Raw genomic sequence first — 13,800 nt, 5'->3', positions numbered from 1 at the left:
TACTGTTATCATCCCCATTACAGTTGGGGAAACTGAGGCAAACAGCACTCCAGTGACTTGCTCAGGGTCACACATCTAGTAAGTGTCTAAGCCCAGATTTGAACTCAGTTCTTCCTGACTCCTGGCCCAGTGGTTAGAGCACTGGGCCACCTAGCTGCCTAAAGTTTCTTCTAGCTTTAGGTTCTATCATCTAATAATAACAAAAGTTCAAACTTCTATAATGTTTTGAAGTTGACAAAGACCTTTATTCAAAGCAAGCCGTTTTTAGGTGGGGGGAAAAAAGACTTTAAGAGGTTAAGTAAATGCCTCACCCTGGCACTGAACTAATTAATTTTGAAGCCAGGACTTCTGGCTCCAAGACCACTATTCTTTCCACCCTTTATACCACTACTCTCTGGGCTCTCCCTACCAGACAAACAATGAGAGACAAATTGCCACTGCAGTTGGGGAGGTCAATTTAGACCATGGGAGGGTCACAACTGGCCAGGGACAGAACTGAGCTCAAGAGATCCTTCTTTGAAAGTAACTGTGGTTGTTTAACCAACTCCTTTGTCTTTTCAGTTCTATGTCTTCTCCTGCGTCTGAGAACAGTTCCCTGGGGCCAGGGACTGAGGTGTGGCCCGCCAAGAAGATGAAGAAAAAGAAGAAACACCTGGAAGCCAGTATCCAGACTCTCACCCAAGCTGGGCATGGGGCCTTGAGGGATGGCAGAAATGATGAGGTTTTGGCTAGTTTTCATCGAGCCTTTCTTCTGGCCTTGGAGGCCCAGAGAGGCAGGGACACCAGGGTCCTTCGGGCCTGTGCCTTCAACCTTGGAGCAGCCTATGTGGAGACTGGGGACCCGGCACGTGGTCTCAGGCTATTCCTCTGGGCCAAGCCGGAGGAAAAAGCCAGTGGCGCTTGCCATGGTGACCAGTGCTTCAATGTGGCCTTGGCCTACCATGCCTTGGGTGATTTGCCTCAAGCCTTGGCATGGTACCACAAGGCCTTGGGCCACTATCAGCCCCAGGGAGACCAACGGGGGATCCAGGAGAAGATGGCAGCCTGCTACCAGGCCCTGGGGCATCCAGGGCAAGCAGCCCACTGCCTTCGGGAAGCAGGCCAGGCTTATGTACAGGCGGGGAGACCCTGGGCTGCAGCCCTGGCACTGGGAGCTGCTGGCGGATACATGCTAAAGAGCAGGCATCACAAGGTGGGAGAAGTGGTCCAGTTGCTAGAGGAGAGCCGGAGGCTGGCAGAGAAGAGTACTAGTCGGGGGCTTCTGGGTGAGACCTGGGGTCAAAAGGCAGCACTCTCATCGATGTTGCCACTGAGGCAAAAATATAGAATTGTGCCCACCATTCTCCTGGTTTGCTGTGTGCGGGATAATAGACGTGTATTTTGTATGTCATTCTATACTCCTCCATTTGGTATGCCTAGGGCATACACCTCACCCCCGTGGTACAAGAGTCAAAGGAGCTGAGTTCAGGTCCTGGCTCAACACTCCTGCATGACCTTGGGTAAACAGAACTTCTACGGGTCTCAGTTTCCTTATCTGTAAAATGAAGGCGTTGGACTAAATGGTCCCTTCCAGCTCAGATTCTATGATACTGTAAACCTATGACACTTACTTCACACTTGCTAAAGCTATGGGGAAAAACTGAGGGGAAGAGGGGGGAGAGACTGCTGACATCAGGGGGGCTGAGGATGCGCACTATGTATGCTGCTGCTGTGACATAGCTGTCAATCATTCTATAGAGCAGTTGTGTCCCAACCTGACTCCCAGTGACCACTGCTGTCCCTGGCCCCCTAGGGAAGCTCTACAATGACCTTGGCCTAAGCTATTCCCAACTTCATCTCTTCCCATTGGCGGCTGAGAGCTTCCTTCAGGCCCTACCTCTGTGTCAGGAGCCAGGAGCCAAGGCCATTGTGCTACAGAATCTTGGTGCTGCACACAATGCCCTTGGGAACTTCCGGGAGGCACAGAAGCTCCACCAGAAAGCTGCTGCCCTGTATGGTGGGTACCTGGAGGCTCAAGCCCAGGCCGGCTTCATGGGGGCTGGCGGGTGGGTGGAGGGGGTGGGCATAGGGATGGGATTGGGTTAGAGGCAGAGGAGGTAGGATATAACAGGGAGTTGTAGGCCCATAGACACAGGGCAAAGAGTCTGAGGATACAGAATTTTGAGCATGGGGCCCACAGGCTGAAGTCACAGGATCTGAAGGACCTGGGCTCGAATCCCAGCTCTGCTACTTGTTTGACCTTCAACAAGGTGATCTCCTTTCTCTGGGCCTCTGTCTTCTCATCTATAAAATAATTTAAATAAATTAGTTAAATTAATAATTACTAAATTAAACTAACATTTATATAAGTGCCTACTGTCTGCCAAGCACTTTGCAAATATTATCTCATTTGATCCTCACAACAACTCTGGGAGGTAGGTGCTGTTATGATCTCCATTCTACAACTGAGGAAACTGAGGCAAACAGAGGTTTAAGTGACTTGTCCAAGGTCACACAGCTAGTAAGTGTCTGAGGCTGGATTTGAATGTAATGGCTCTATGCTTAGTGCTCTATCTACCTAGCTGTCCCCAAATGAAGGGATTAACCTCAAAGGTTCCTTTTAGCTCTAAATCCTATGGGGATTCATGGAGTGTTAGAACTTTCAAGGACATTAGAAATCATGTACATCAATCTCCTCATTTTATAGTTAAGGAAACTGAGGCATAGAAAAGGAGAGTGACTCACAGTCGAGGCTCAAGGTCACACAGCTGGTGATAGAACTAAAGCCCAATTCTTCTGACTCCCAGGCCCGTGCTACCTCCTCTGTAGACGTGGAGCTGGGGGCAGGATGATGATACCATGTTGGGGAGCGGGTTGGGGGGGGGAAGCTGTCCTTCAAGACTGCCGAGTCCTCTCCCTGGACTTCAAGGGAGGGAGGAGAGGAATCCACGTACTCCTGGCAGCCAACACACTACCCTGTGGCTGGCAATCTGTTGGCAGGCTCCTCTGGGCAGAGGCAGGAGCAGGGCGAGTGCTTTGGGGGCCTGGCATTTGCCCTGAGTCAGCTGGGGGAACATGAGGCTGCCAGGGACAACTACCTTCATGCCCTCCAGGCTGCACAGGATGCTGGTAAGGGGGTTTCTCTTGTGATGGTGCTTGGGTGGACTTCTTTTCCTGCAGGGGGACACTTCAAAGCCTTACTGATGGGGGTGGGGGGTACTGAGAGTTTGGGGAGCCTCCTGGTTGAGGCAGGGTGGAATTACTTGCCTAGCAGGCAGGCTGAGGACAGTACCAGAGGTCAGGTATTTTAATTAGGTCAGTTTACCCTTTCTCCCAAATGTTGGAGGTGAAGAATGGGAAGGGTCCATGGAGCTAGGTGTGGAAGGTAGGTGTGAAGCCCCATCCCCTAACCCCATCCTCACAAGGTAGGAAACATGTTGAGGAGGTATGTGTGTAAAGGGGTGGGAATCTCTGTAAGTTTTCCTTTCCCAGGGGATGTGAAGGGACAGTGGCAAGCTCTGGAAGGGCTGGGGGCTGCAGCTGCCTGTCTGGGGCAGCCTGACCAGGCTGTGAGGCGATATAAGGAAGCACTGACTTTACTGGTCCAGTGCCAGGTAAGAACGCCCAACCCTAGATCCTAACCTTTCCTGTCCTCTCTTGCTTCACACTTCCCTTTTCTGGGAAGCTTGCTTTGAAACCACACCTGACTTCAATTCCCCTCAATTCCCTAGCACTAATGTCCAGATCTCTCTCCCTTTCCCTCTCCCTTTTCCTTTCCCTCTCTCCCTCCCTCCCTCCCTCCTCCCTCTCCTGGTGTACGTGTGTGCTTGGAGCTTGAGGTTAGGAGGGAGGTGTCCCGTCTCTCCCATCTGCCTCAAATCTCTTCCAGTACTGGAATCCTATCTGCTCTTCCTTTTTCATTTTTCTTCTCCTATAGCTAGGATTGGGAATTTGTCCACTATGGGAGGAGAAATTAGAAAGTCTAACTGATAGACCCTCCTCCTTTCATCCATCTGTTTCCTACCGCCCTCCTGTCCTCTACTAACCTTCTCCTAAGGCAGGAGAGAGGCCAAGTAATTGTCTCCATTATCCCTACCAGAAAGAGCCCCCCTCAGTTCGAGAAAGGCTGGTGGCCAAACTGGCAGATTCTATGAGGAATCACTTGGCCCTGAGAGGACTGGATCCTGATCCCTCCCTGGTGAGAAGAATCCTAAAATAGGGAGCCCTAGGGTGGGAGGTGGAAGGACCATTTGTGGTAAAGGGGAATTGATGTTTTCTTGAACCCCTGACTTTGACTGTCTGATTTGATTCATTTGCATTCTTGTTTGCCATAATTAATACTGTTCTCTGCTATTTCCTTTCCCCAAGGCCCAGGCAGGGAAGCCTCCAATTTGAGACAGATTGGGCTCTTGGTTTAGGCAGAGCAAATGTCCAGAGTGTGAGCCTCATTCATGTGGGTGCCCATCACAGCTTCAAAGGTCTCTAGGAGCAATTTCAAAAAAGGCCACAAGATGGCGATGTTATTCAGAGAATTCAAAGGTGGGGTGGAGAGGGGAGAATCTCTTACTCTTCTACCAGTTGCCTTCTCTATGTGCCTTTTTCTCATTCACTCTTTCTGTCTCTGCCTCCTTCCTTTATTTCTCTCTCTCCTTTCCTATCTGTCCACCATCACTGGCCGAACTCTAGAACAAAAGTAATGTTTCAGAATCTCAGAAGATCTATGACCTTGTCCATTGGCAGGACAGCTCAATAGCTCATTCTAGGCACAAGCAAATAGGAGGATGCCTAGCTCTGCTCTGCCCTGCCTCCTTCACCAAGCTCTGGGCAGCTAGGTGGGGCAGTGGACAGGACCTGGGCCTGGAGTCAAGAAGGCCCCAGTTCAAATGTGTCTTTAGACATTTACTAGCTATGTGCCCCTGAGCACCACTTTACCTCTGCCTCGGTTTCCTCAACTGTAAAACGGGGTTAATAATAGCCCCTACCTCCTTGGGCTGTTGTGAAGATCAGCTGAGTTGATATTTGTAAAGCACTTAGCACAGTGCCTGGCACTTATTCTCTTCTCTTCTCTTCCCCCTCCCCCCACCTCTTAATCTGGTGAAAGGATCTAACCAAAGCATGGGTATGCTATGTGGGAAAGTAGAAAGGGCTGTGGATTTAGGGGTCAAAGGACCCAGGTTCAAATCCTGGCTTTGTCACTTAACAGTTGTGCTACCTCCTGTTTCCTCATCTATAAAAGGGAGGTTTATTGAATGACTTATGGGTGGACTTGTTGTATAGGTTGAATGGACTTAGTGAATGAAGGAATGAATAAAAAAGTACTTTTTACATGCTTACTATATGCCAAGCATGGTGCTAAGTGCTGGGAATACAAATACAAAAGTGAAGGTAGTCTCTGCCCTCTAGATGCTCCTATTCTAATAGCAGGAAACCGCACATAAAAGGAGTGGTATCCAGGGAGTGGAATTTTGGTTTGCTAAGTTACAGGTTGACTTTCTCACTAGAGGTGATCAGGAATTAACTGCAAAAGAGATTCTCAGCGAGGTGTGGGTTCGACTAGATAGCCTCGGAGGGCCTGTTTACCTTCCAAGATTCTGTAAGTCTGTGGGAAGGCTTCCAAGTAGAAGTGGCATCTAAATCATGCCTTAAAAGGAGGAAAGGTCTTCAATAGATAGGAGATAGGTGACACAGTGGATAGAGCACAGGGCCTAGAGTCAGGAAGACCCAAGTTCAAATGCAGCATCTGACATTTGCCAGCTGTGTGATCCTGCACAAGTCACTGAACCTCTGTTTGCCTCAGTCTTCTTATCCGTAAAATGGGAATAATAGCACCTACCTCTCAAGGTTGTTGTCAGGATGAAATGGAATAGGAATAGGATCAAATGAAGTAATTGCAAAATGCTTATCACAGTGCCTGGCACATAATAGGTGCTATGTGAGTGTTAGCCATTATTATTAGGAATCAGAAATAGGGAAGGAGGTGGGGAGGCTCCATTCCAAACATGAGGACAGCGTGAGCAAAGCAACAGAAATGGAACAGTTTGGGGGCGGGAGAGAAAGGGCAAATAATAAATAGTCCAGTTTGAAAAATACATAGAATACATGAAGGGGAGATGTACAGGGAAACAGTAGATAGGTAAGGAGGAGACTGATATTAGAAGACTTTGAATGCTAAGTTAAGATAGAAACTTAAGCTTGATTCAGTAGGCAACAAGGAGCCACTGAATGCTTTTTTTTAGCTTTCATTTTTTTTTAAATTAATAGGCATTTATTTTCTTTCCCTCTTGCTTCCCCAATTTAAAATTTCAAAAAGAAAAAAAACTTAACAGGCGTGCATAGTTAAGCAAAACAAATTCCCACATTTTCTATTTCTAAAATGCATGTCTCCTTCTACATCATCACCTCTGTGTCAGGAGGTGGGTAGTAAAGTTCATTATCAGTCCCTTGGATACTGAAGTCTTCTGAGTAGAGGAATGATATGTGATCATGGAAGTTCATTAAGAAGATAATTTGGGAGAGTAGGGAGTTAGAGCCAGGGATATGCCAGTAAATGTTTAACAACTGGCTCTCCAGGAAAAATGTCTACCTGTAGTGTTCATATTTTCTCCACCACTTTCTAAAGTCTAGACTATCAATAAAAAAAGAAATCAAGCTTTCATTTGATGTGTTTGACAGTTTCCAAGGTGTAAATGCTCACAACGAAAATTTAACCATCAGCCCATTAGAATGGTCTCCAGCACAATCCTGAGATGCGGTCATAAAGGCACAGATTTAGGGGTAGATGGAACCTTAGAGGTCATCTAGTCCAACACCTTCGTTTTTCAGACAAGAAAACTGTATCAGGGAGGTTACTTGCCCAAGGTCATAGGTAGTGACAGTCAGAATTTGAACCTAGGTCCTCTGACTCCAAATCTGTTGGTCTTTTCACTCTACCACAATAACAGACTAAAGGCAGGACAACTAGTTAGGAGGCTGTTAGAATATTGCAGAGGAGAAGAAATGAGGACCTGAGTTAGGATTATTTTAGTGAGAGCAGAGAGGAGCTGGAAATAGCCAGAATTTGGTAATGGATAAAGTGTATAGGATGAGAATGAGGTAATAGGAGGAATGGTGGTGTCATTAACAGAGATGGAGGCATTACCTGGCAGGGCAGGTTTGGCAAGCGGTTAGGGAAAAGATTATACTAATAACTAGCATTTATATAGCACCCTCTGTTTGCTAGGCAATATGCTAAGCGCTTTACAAATATTATCTCATTCAGTCCTCAAAACAATCCTGAGGTAGGTGCTGTTATTATCACCATTTTATTTATTTATTTATTTATTTATTTTGAGGCAATTGGGGTAAAGTGACTTGCCCAGGGTCACACAGCTAGTAAATGTCAAGTGTTTGGTCTGAGGCTAGATTTGAACTCAGGTCTTCCTGACTTCAGCTCTATCCACTGTGCCACCTAGCTGCCCCTATTATCACCATTTTACAGTTGAGGAAACTGAGGCAAACAGAGGGGAAGTGACTTGTCCAAAGGCACATAACCTAATGAGGATCTGAGTCTGGATTTGAACTCAGGTCTTCCCGACTCCAGGCCCAGTGCACAATCTACTGTGCCACCTAGCTGCCTCTAGCAGGGCTTAATTTTAGACTAGTGCTGCCGGATCATCTGCTTCTAGAGTCCCATTAGTACAAAATCCCCTTGTCTAGCCCTGTTATGACTTTTGTGACCCTTGATGACTTTAATCTTTTGTGGATCCATGGACCTCAACGGAACAAAGGTTTCCCCATCAGTGGTTTTGGAATGAATCAAATCTTTCACTTGTTTTTGGATGTCAAGTCTCCCTTCAGTTCAGAGACAGCTAGTCCCTATTGGTCTCTCTGTTTTCTGTCTGTTTCTCTGATTCTTTCTGTCTCCGTCTGTCTCTGTCTGTCTGTCTCTTTCTGTGTGTATGTGTGTGTCTCTCCCTCCCTCCCTCCCTCCTTCATTCCCTCCATTGATTTGTCATCCAGGAAGGGGGGGGGGGGGTCAACGCCTCTGTGCATCATACAAATGAATAGCTGGTGGGAATATGACTCTGACCATGGCCATAGTTCCTAAAACCACCCATTCTCCCTTTTTCCCCTCCAGTCACTGACCCGGGGAAGGCCACTGGCTACCAGTAGAGCCTCTTCCTCCAAGCCCTCCTACCAGATGCTGGGGGGTCAGGCAAAGGGCCCAACACAATGCAGGTGAGGTAGAGTGGGCAGGTCAGGGGGACTGGGAGAGAGGGATGTGGAGCTTCAGAGACAAGCAGATTTTAGACCAGAGAACCCCTAGGGGAATATGTGGTGACAATAATTTTGGTTCATAGGACTATGGATTTAGAGCTAGAAGGAACCATTCCAACCTCCTTATTTAATAGATGAAGAAACTGAAGCTCAAAGAAATGGATGATTTACCTAAGGTCTAAGAGGAGGAGGGGGCAGAACCAAGATTTGAACCTAGGTTTTCTTACTCTAAATTAATATCTTGTTCCACTGTGCCATGTTTCCTTAAAGAGGCAAAGGGTGTGGTTATGAGTGGTCAGGGCTGCTGAACAGAAGGGTTATTGGGAATGTTTTCACTTTGCAACGGGTGAAGGGAAGGAACTCCCCTCCCAGTCTGTCTCCCTCCTCCTTTGCCCTGGCAGATCAGCTGCTTTGTGGGAGGAAGAGGAGGAGGTGACAGTCAATCTTCCCATGACATCACCCAAATGGAGACTGGATCGTGAGTCTGAGTAGTCATGTGCCCCCCCCCACCCCCCACTGATCATTTCCTCACATAAGCAAAGTTCACCTGAGGTCATTTTATCCTTTCTCCCGGCTGTTCCATCTAATCCAGTCTGAGGTGGGATGCCTTTCCCCAGTGCCTCCATCTTGGTGTTCCCACCCCTGGCAATCTGGAAAGCTTTCCTTTACCTAACCTACAATCAATCAATCGACAGATATTCCAGGCACTTTGCTAAAAGGTAGCACTTATGTTTCTTACCCTACATTACTATTGTGAGGAAAGTGCTTTGTAAACCTTACAGCAATTTTTAAAAATTGAAACTTATTGAAGGAAGGAAATTAGTGTTCATTAAACACCTCAGATACTTTCTAGCTGTGTGGTCCTGGGCAAATCACATAACTCTATTTCCCTCAGTTCCTCATCTGTTAAAAAAAAAAAATGAATTGGAGAAGGAAATGGCAAACCACTTCAGTATCTTTGCCAACAAAACCCCAAATGGGGTCACAGAGAGTTGGACACAACTGGAAAACAACTAAACAACAACAACAAAGCATGTACTGAGAGCTTTACAAATATCACTTCATTTTAACCTCACAGTAACCCTGGGAGGTAGATGCTATTATAATCTCCATTTTATGGATGAAGAAACTGAGGTAGACAGAAGTTAAGTGACTTGTTCACAGTCACACAGCTAGAAAGGCTCAAGCTGGATTTGAATTCAGGTGTTCTGACTCCAGGCCCATTGATCTTATCCACTGCACCACCTAGCTACCATTTCATGACACATTGTCCACTTATCTGCCTGCCCCTTACTTCCCGTTCTTTTCCAAACTATGGGTTTAGATAAACTGAGGCTTATATTTGTTTTTTCACTAGGTCTGAGGCCTCTCTCTTTCCATCAATCAGGTGTTGTCAAAGATGGGAAGCCCAGCATCCTGGACTCTGATGGTCCCCAAGCCAATAGGTAGGTAGGCTTCCTGCTTGGGAAAACATATAGTGCTTGGAGTATGAATGGAAAGAGGTTTGGAAACTGGCATGCTTTGGAGTGGCTCGAAGCCCCACTCTGACCCACTGTTGTACAGAGGTGACCCCTGAGTTCTCAATGACTGTGCCATCTGTGTGCATATTCTGGCAGGACCAACAAAACCAGGAAGGCTTTGAGTATAGTCTTTGTGATGAACTCTGGCTCTGTCATCTGAGGACCAGCCTTTGCTAAGTTCCTAAGAGCTAATTATCAGAATGTAGGGGGTTGGGGTGGGCAAGATGATGTTTTGTGACACAATCGAAACTCATAAAGACAGTCTGGTAAGGTAGAGAGGGGTGCAATCTATACTAGTGAAGATAGCACCCACACTAATGAAATAATGAATCTTTGTGAGCATTTCAACTTAAACATTTATTAAGAGCTTTCTATGTGCAAGGCTGAGAGGAGCCAACCCCCCCACACAAAACAAACCCACCTTCAGGGAGTTTACATTCTGAGGAAAGTGGGTATTGAAATATTGTGGAAAGTTACGATATTTAAGAAGGGGCTAGGGATGGGTAAGGCTGAGGATCCAGTGCTAAAAGGAACAAAAGAGAAGGCCCTGGAGTGGCAAGATGACCTGGGCCACTGATAAAGGGACACAGGGTCATCTTTGTTTTTGTCCCTCAGCAATTGTAATAATCCACGGCCAGCCATGGTACACCAGGAATCGGTTTGCCCGCTCCATCACTTGCCTCTCGGGGAGAGAGGGAAAAAAGACCCTGAATCTGGGGAGCAGAACCTCAAAACCACCTATCCGAGGTGGCATCATGCACTGGGGAGGTAAGGAGGAGGGATAGTGAGAGCTCCAGGAAACAGGTAGTCCCCAGTTGCCCCTGTCTTCGTTCCTTGGTACCCAGCACTTTCTCCCTCGCTCTCCCCAGGCTGTAGTACTACCCCTCTTCCTATCTCTTTCAGATCACCTGAAGGACCCCCCACCACTCTCAGCAGAAATGTCTGCAGGAGGCCAATCAAGTCCAGCTTCTGCATGGTCATGTGACTCTTGTCCCCCTAAGTCTCCTCCTCTGAGAGAGTCTGTGGAGTCCTGGCCTTCTCTACTTGTCCAGTCCTTGGGTGGAGACGATCTGGAGCACAGCACTGCAGAGTGGTCAGGCACCATAGTCCAGGCTGTGCTCAGTGTTAGGGTCAGATGAGAACTTCGAGATCCCCCACACCACCTCCTGCTCCACTTTTGGTGCAACTGGAAGAGCAAATAAAACTGGCAGTGAATCTTGTTTCTGTTCTCGTCCAGGCCTGCTTTTGTCAGTTTCACTGGGGAATGGGAGGAGTGTGGCGCACAACTTCTCCTCCCGGGAGTGGGTTAGGGTACGGCCAGCAGGGGGCGCCGTTATTGCACGCAGCCACCGCTGCCACGGTAGGCAAGCTCAATTCGTGTACCAGCCTGGCTCGGAAGCGGCGCACGCGCGCTAGGATTCTCGTCCCTCGGGGCTGAAGCAGGAGGCAGTGCTAGCGCATGCTCCGAGGCTGGCATTCAGGGGGGAGGGAGAGAGGGAAGGAGGCCGCTCGCGGGGACCTGAATGTCCGGGCTGCGGGCGCTGCTGGGACTGGGGCTGCTGGTCGCCGGCTCGCGCCTCCCGCGCGTCTTGGCTCGAGGTGGGCCCCACTGCCCGGGGCCTGCCTGGTGGGGGGCAAGGCAGATGCACCCAGGGGACTCCACCATGGCGGGCAAAACCCTTAAGTACTTGAGGTGAGACGAGGCCGGGGGCGTCCGACTTCCGCGTTCTGCGCAGGGAGCGTGCACTGACCTGGACCGGGGGGTGCCCCCAAACCTGGGGAGGCAGTGACTCGGGCGCCCACCTGGGTCGGGGAGGTGGGGCAGGACTAGGGGTTGCAGGCGTACAAGGGATTTACTGACCTGGATCAGGGGGCGTCTGCGCGAACCTGGGAGGGCCAGGGAGTGCATTGACCTGGGCCAGGGAGTGCATTGACCTGGACCAGGGGGTGCACCGATGTGGACCAGGGGGCCGCCCGCCCGGGCGTGGGAGGGCGAGGGTCGGGAACTGAGTCTGGAGGGGCTGGGTTTTCTCCCAGCCAGGAGGAGGCCCAGGCTGTGGATGAGGAGCTATTCAACGAGTACAAGTTTAGCGTGGATCAACTCATGGAGCTGGCTGGGCTCAGCTGTGCCACTGCCATTGCCAAGGTCAGTGTCAGGGGCTGGGGGAGGACCTAGCACTGCCCAGCCCCTAAAGAGCGAGGGCAGAATGATGAAAGCCAGTAGGAGGGGATGGGAAATGAACCACATGAAATCTGTTATATGGGAACCAGGGCCTTCTGCAAGAAGATTCTTTTAATCCCCATGCATCTCCTCCCTGCAGGCATACCCACTCAGTTCTTTTGGCAGCAGCCCCCCAGCAGTCCTGGTTATCTGTGGTCCTGGAAACAATGGGGGTGATGGCCTTGTCTGTGCCAGGCACCTCAAACTCTTTGTGAGTATGGGGAGGTGCCACCAAGGGAGGGGAGGCTGACAGGATGGGAAAGGGCTCTTATGATTCAGCCATCTGGATCACATCACATTTCCCTCCTTCCCAGGGCTATGAGCCAAAGATCCATTATCCCAAGAAGCCAAGCAAGCCACTCTTTGATGCTCTAGTGACACAGTGTCAGAAGATGGACATCCCTTTTCTGCCTGAGATGCCACCTGAGGTAGGAGGCATCAGACCCTAAATTCGCTTAAACTTTCCCTAGTACATAGCCACTGGCTTCTTTGTTCTTCCTTTTCTTTGATATGAAAATGTTCTTTTAGCTGCTCCCACCCCAAACAGTGAAGCCTAAATGCTTTCTTCTGGACTCCTTTGCAGCCCTACCATGCACCATTGTCCCTATCTTCTAGTAACTGGGAGCCAGGGTTTTAATCTAGATATGGTTACTTACTACCTCTGTGAGCTTGGGAAATGAACCTCTCTGGGCCTCTGAGAGGGCCAGTTTTATTTCCTGTTTCACCTATCATCCTATGACTTCTGTCCTAGTCCCTGGTGCCTAAATTCCCTCTAGAAACAAGTAGCTGTCCCTCAGCACAAAACTTCAGTGTTTCTGATTCTGCACCCACTGCTGCCTCTATCTATATAATCTTCCTTGTTTTTTCTACAGCCATTCTCACCTTTTCCCTCGCTTAGAACAGGAGTGTTGGGAAATGGGTTACCAACCTGCTCTCCCTCTCCCTCCTTCCTAGCCGATGCTGATTGATGAACTATATGAACTGGTGATAGATGCGATCTTTGGCTTCAGCTTTAAGGGTGCTGTGCGGGAGCCATTTGGAGCCATCCTGAATGTGCTGAGTGGGCTCACAGTGCCTATTGCCAGCATTGACATCCCCTCAGGTACCCTGGGGGTGGGGGAGAGGGGTAGTAGAGTGGTATAAGTGGATGATTTCTGAATACTCCCAAGTGCCCAAGGTGGGCAGGAAGTGAAGGCTACCTGAATTCTAGAATGTTAGAGCTGGCAGGTTCTCAGAGGCAAGAACTTGAAAATTCTACCTCTCCGCTCAACATCCTCTCTGGCTGGTGTCACAGAGTGTTTTCACTTCCTCCATATGAAGAGACCCCAAAGCACAGAGGTGCCTGGAGAGCCTAGGACAGGGCCTAATGTTCCTGCTTCCCCCAAGGCTGAGCTCCAACCAAATTCAGAAGGGGTATAGGGGAAGGTAATATGAAAGAGGACTGATTTCTGTAACCATGTGTCCCTTGCACCCACAGGGTGGGATGTGGAGAAGGGGAACCCAGATGGCATCCAGCCTGACTTACTCATCTCACTCACAGCCCCCAAAAAGGCAGCCACTCTGTTCAAAGGGCGACACCACTACTTGGGGGGCCGCTTTGTGCCATCTGCCTTACAGGAGAAATACCAGCTCAACCTACCGCCTTACCCAGCAACTGATTGTGTCTTGCAACTGCAGTGAAGAAAGACTGGTGTGTCCCCAATAAAGACTGAGTTTATTTTTGGTCTGGATCTGTAAAGTGCTTTGAGATCTTCTGGGTGGGCTGGAGCCATCTTTGTGGGCCAGAGGGGACACAGCATGGTATAGTGCAAAGAACACTGCCCT

At 48.9% G+C, this 13,800-nt stretch overlaps 2 protein-coding genes across 2 annotated transcripts; both read left to right on the top strand.

Moving 5' to 3' along the window:
• The first annotated feature begins 565 nt into the window (after positions 1-565).
• TTC24 (tetratricopeptide repeat domain 24) lies at positions 566-10,840 on the top strand. Its single transcript, XM_027871136.1, has 9 exons — positions 566-1,265; positions 1,793-1,996; positions 2,980-3,108; positions 3,472-3,593; positions 4,079-4,177; positions 8,096-8,196; positions 8,637-8,713; positions 9,593-9,680; positions 10,659-10,840. Exons 1-9 carry the CDS (start codon positions 566-568, stop codon positions 10,738-10,740), a joined length of 1,602 nt encoding a protein of 533 aa, XP_027726937.1. The 3' UTR covers positions 10,741-10,840.
• A 414-nt stretch (positions 10,841-11,254) lies between these two features.
• On the top strand, positions 11,255-13,706 carry NAXE (NAD(P)HX epimerase). Its single transcript, XM_027871137.1, has 6 exons — positions 11,255-11,448; positions 11,793-11,901; positions 12,077-12,187; positions 12,291-12,404; positions 12,931-13,078; positions 13,454-13,706. Exons 1-6 carry the CDS (start codon positions 11,279-11,281, stop codon positions 13,654-13,656), a joined length of 855 nt encoding a protein of 284 aa, XP_027726938.1. The 5' UTR covers positions 11,255-11,278; the 3' UTR covers positions 13,657-13,706.
• Positions 13,707-13,800: the final 94 nt, after the last annotated feature.

Source organism: Vombatus ursinus, unplaced genomic scaffold, assembly GCF_900497805.2.
Source record: "Vombatus ursinus unplaced genomic scaffold, bare-nosed wombat genome assembly UNPS02014798.1, whole genome shotgun sequence".
NCBI lineage: Eukaryota > Metazoa > Chordata > Mammalia > Diprotodontia > Vombatidae > Vombatus > Vombatus ursinus.
This window is presented reverse-complemented; position numbering and strand designations above follow the sequence as displayed.

Coding starts and splice junctions, on each gene's coding strand:
- TTC24 (XM_027871136.1), top strand. CDS start 566: ATGTCTTCTCCTGCGTCTGAGAACAGTTCCCTGGGGCCAGGGACTGAG. Junction 3,109..3,471: donor CCAGGCTGCACAGGATGCTG/GTAAGGGGGTTT, acceptor TTCCTTTCCCAG/GGGATGTGAAGGGACAGTGG. Junction 4,178..8,095: donor TGGATCCTGATCCCTCCCTG/GTGAGAAGAATC, acceptor TTTCCCCTCCAG/TCACTGACCCGGGGAAGGCC.
- NAXE (XM_027871137.1), top strand. CDS start 11,279: ATGTCCGGGCTGCGGGCGCTGCTGGGACTGGGGCTGCTGGTCGCCGGC. Junction 11,902..12,076: donor GTGCCACTGCCATTGCCAAG/GTCAGTGTCAGG, acceptor TCCTCCCTGCAG/GCATACCCACTCAGTTCTTT. Junction 12,188..12,290: donor CCAGGCACCTCAAACTCTTT/GTGAGTATGGGG, acceptor CCTCCTTCCCAG/GGCTATGAGCCAAAGATCCA.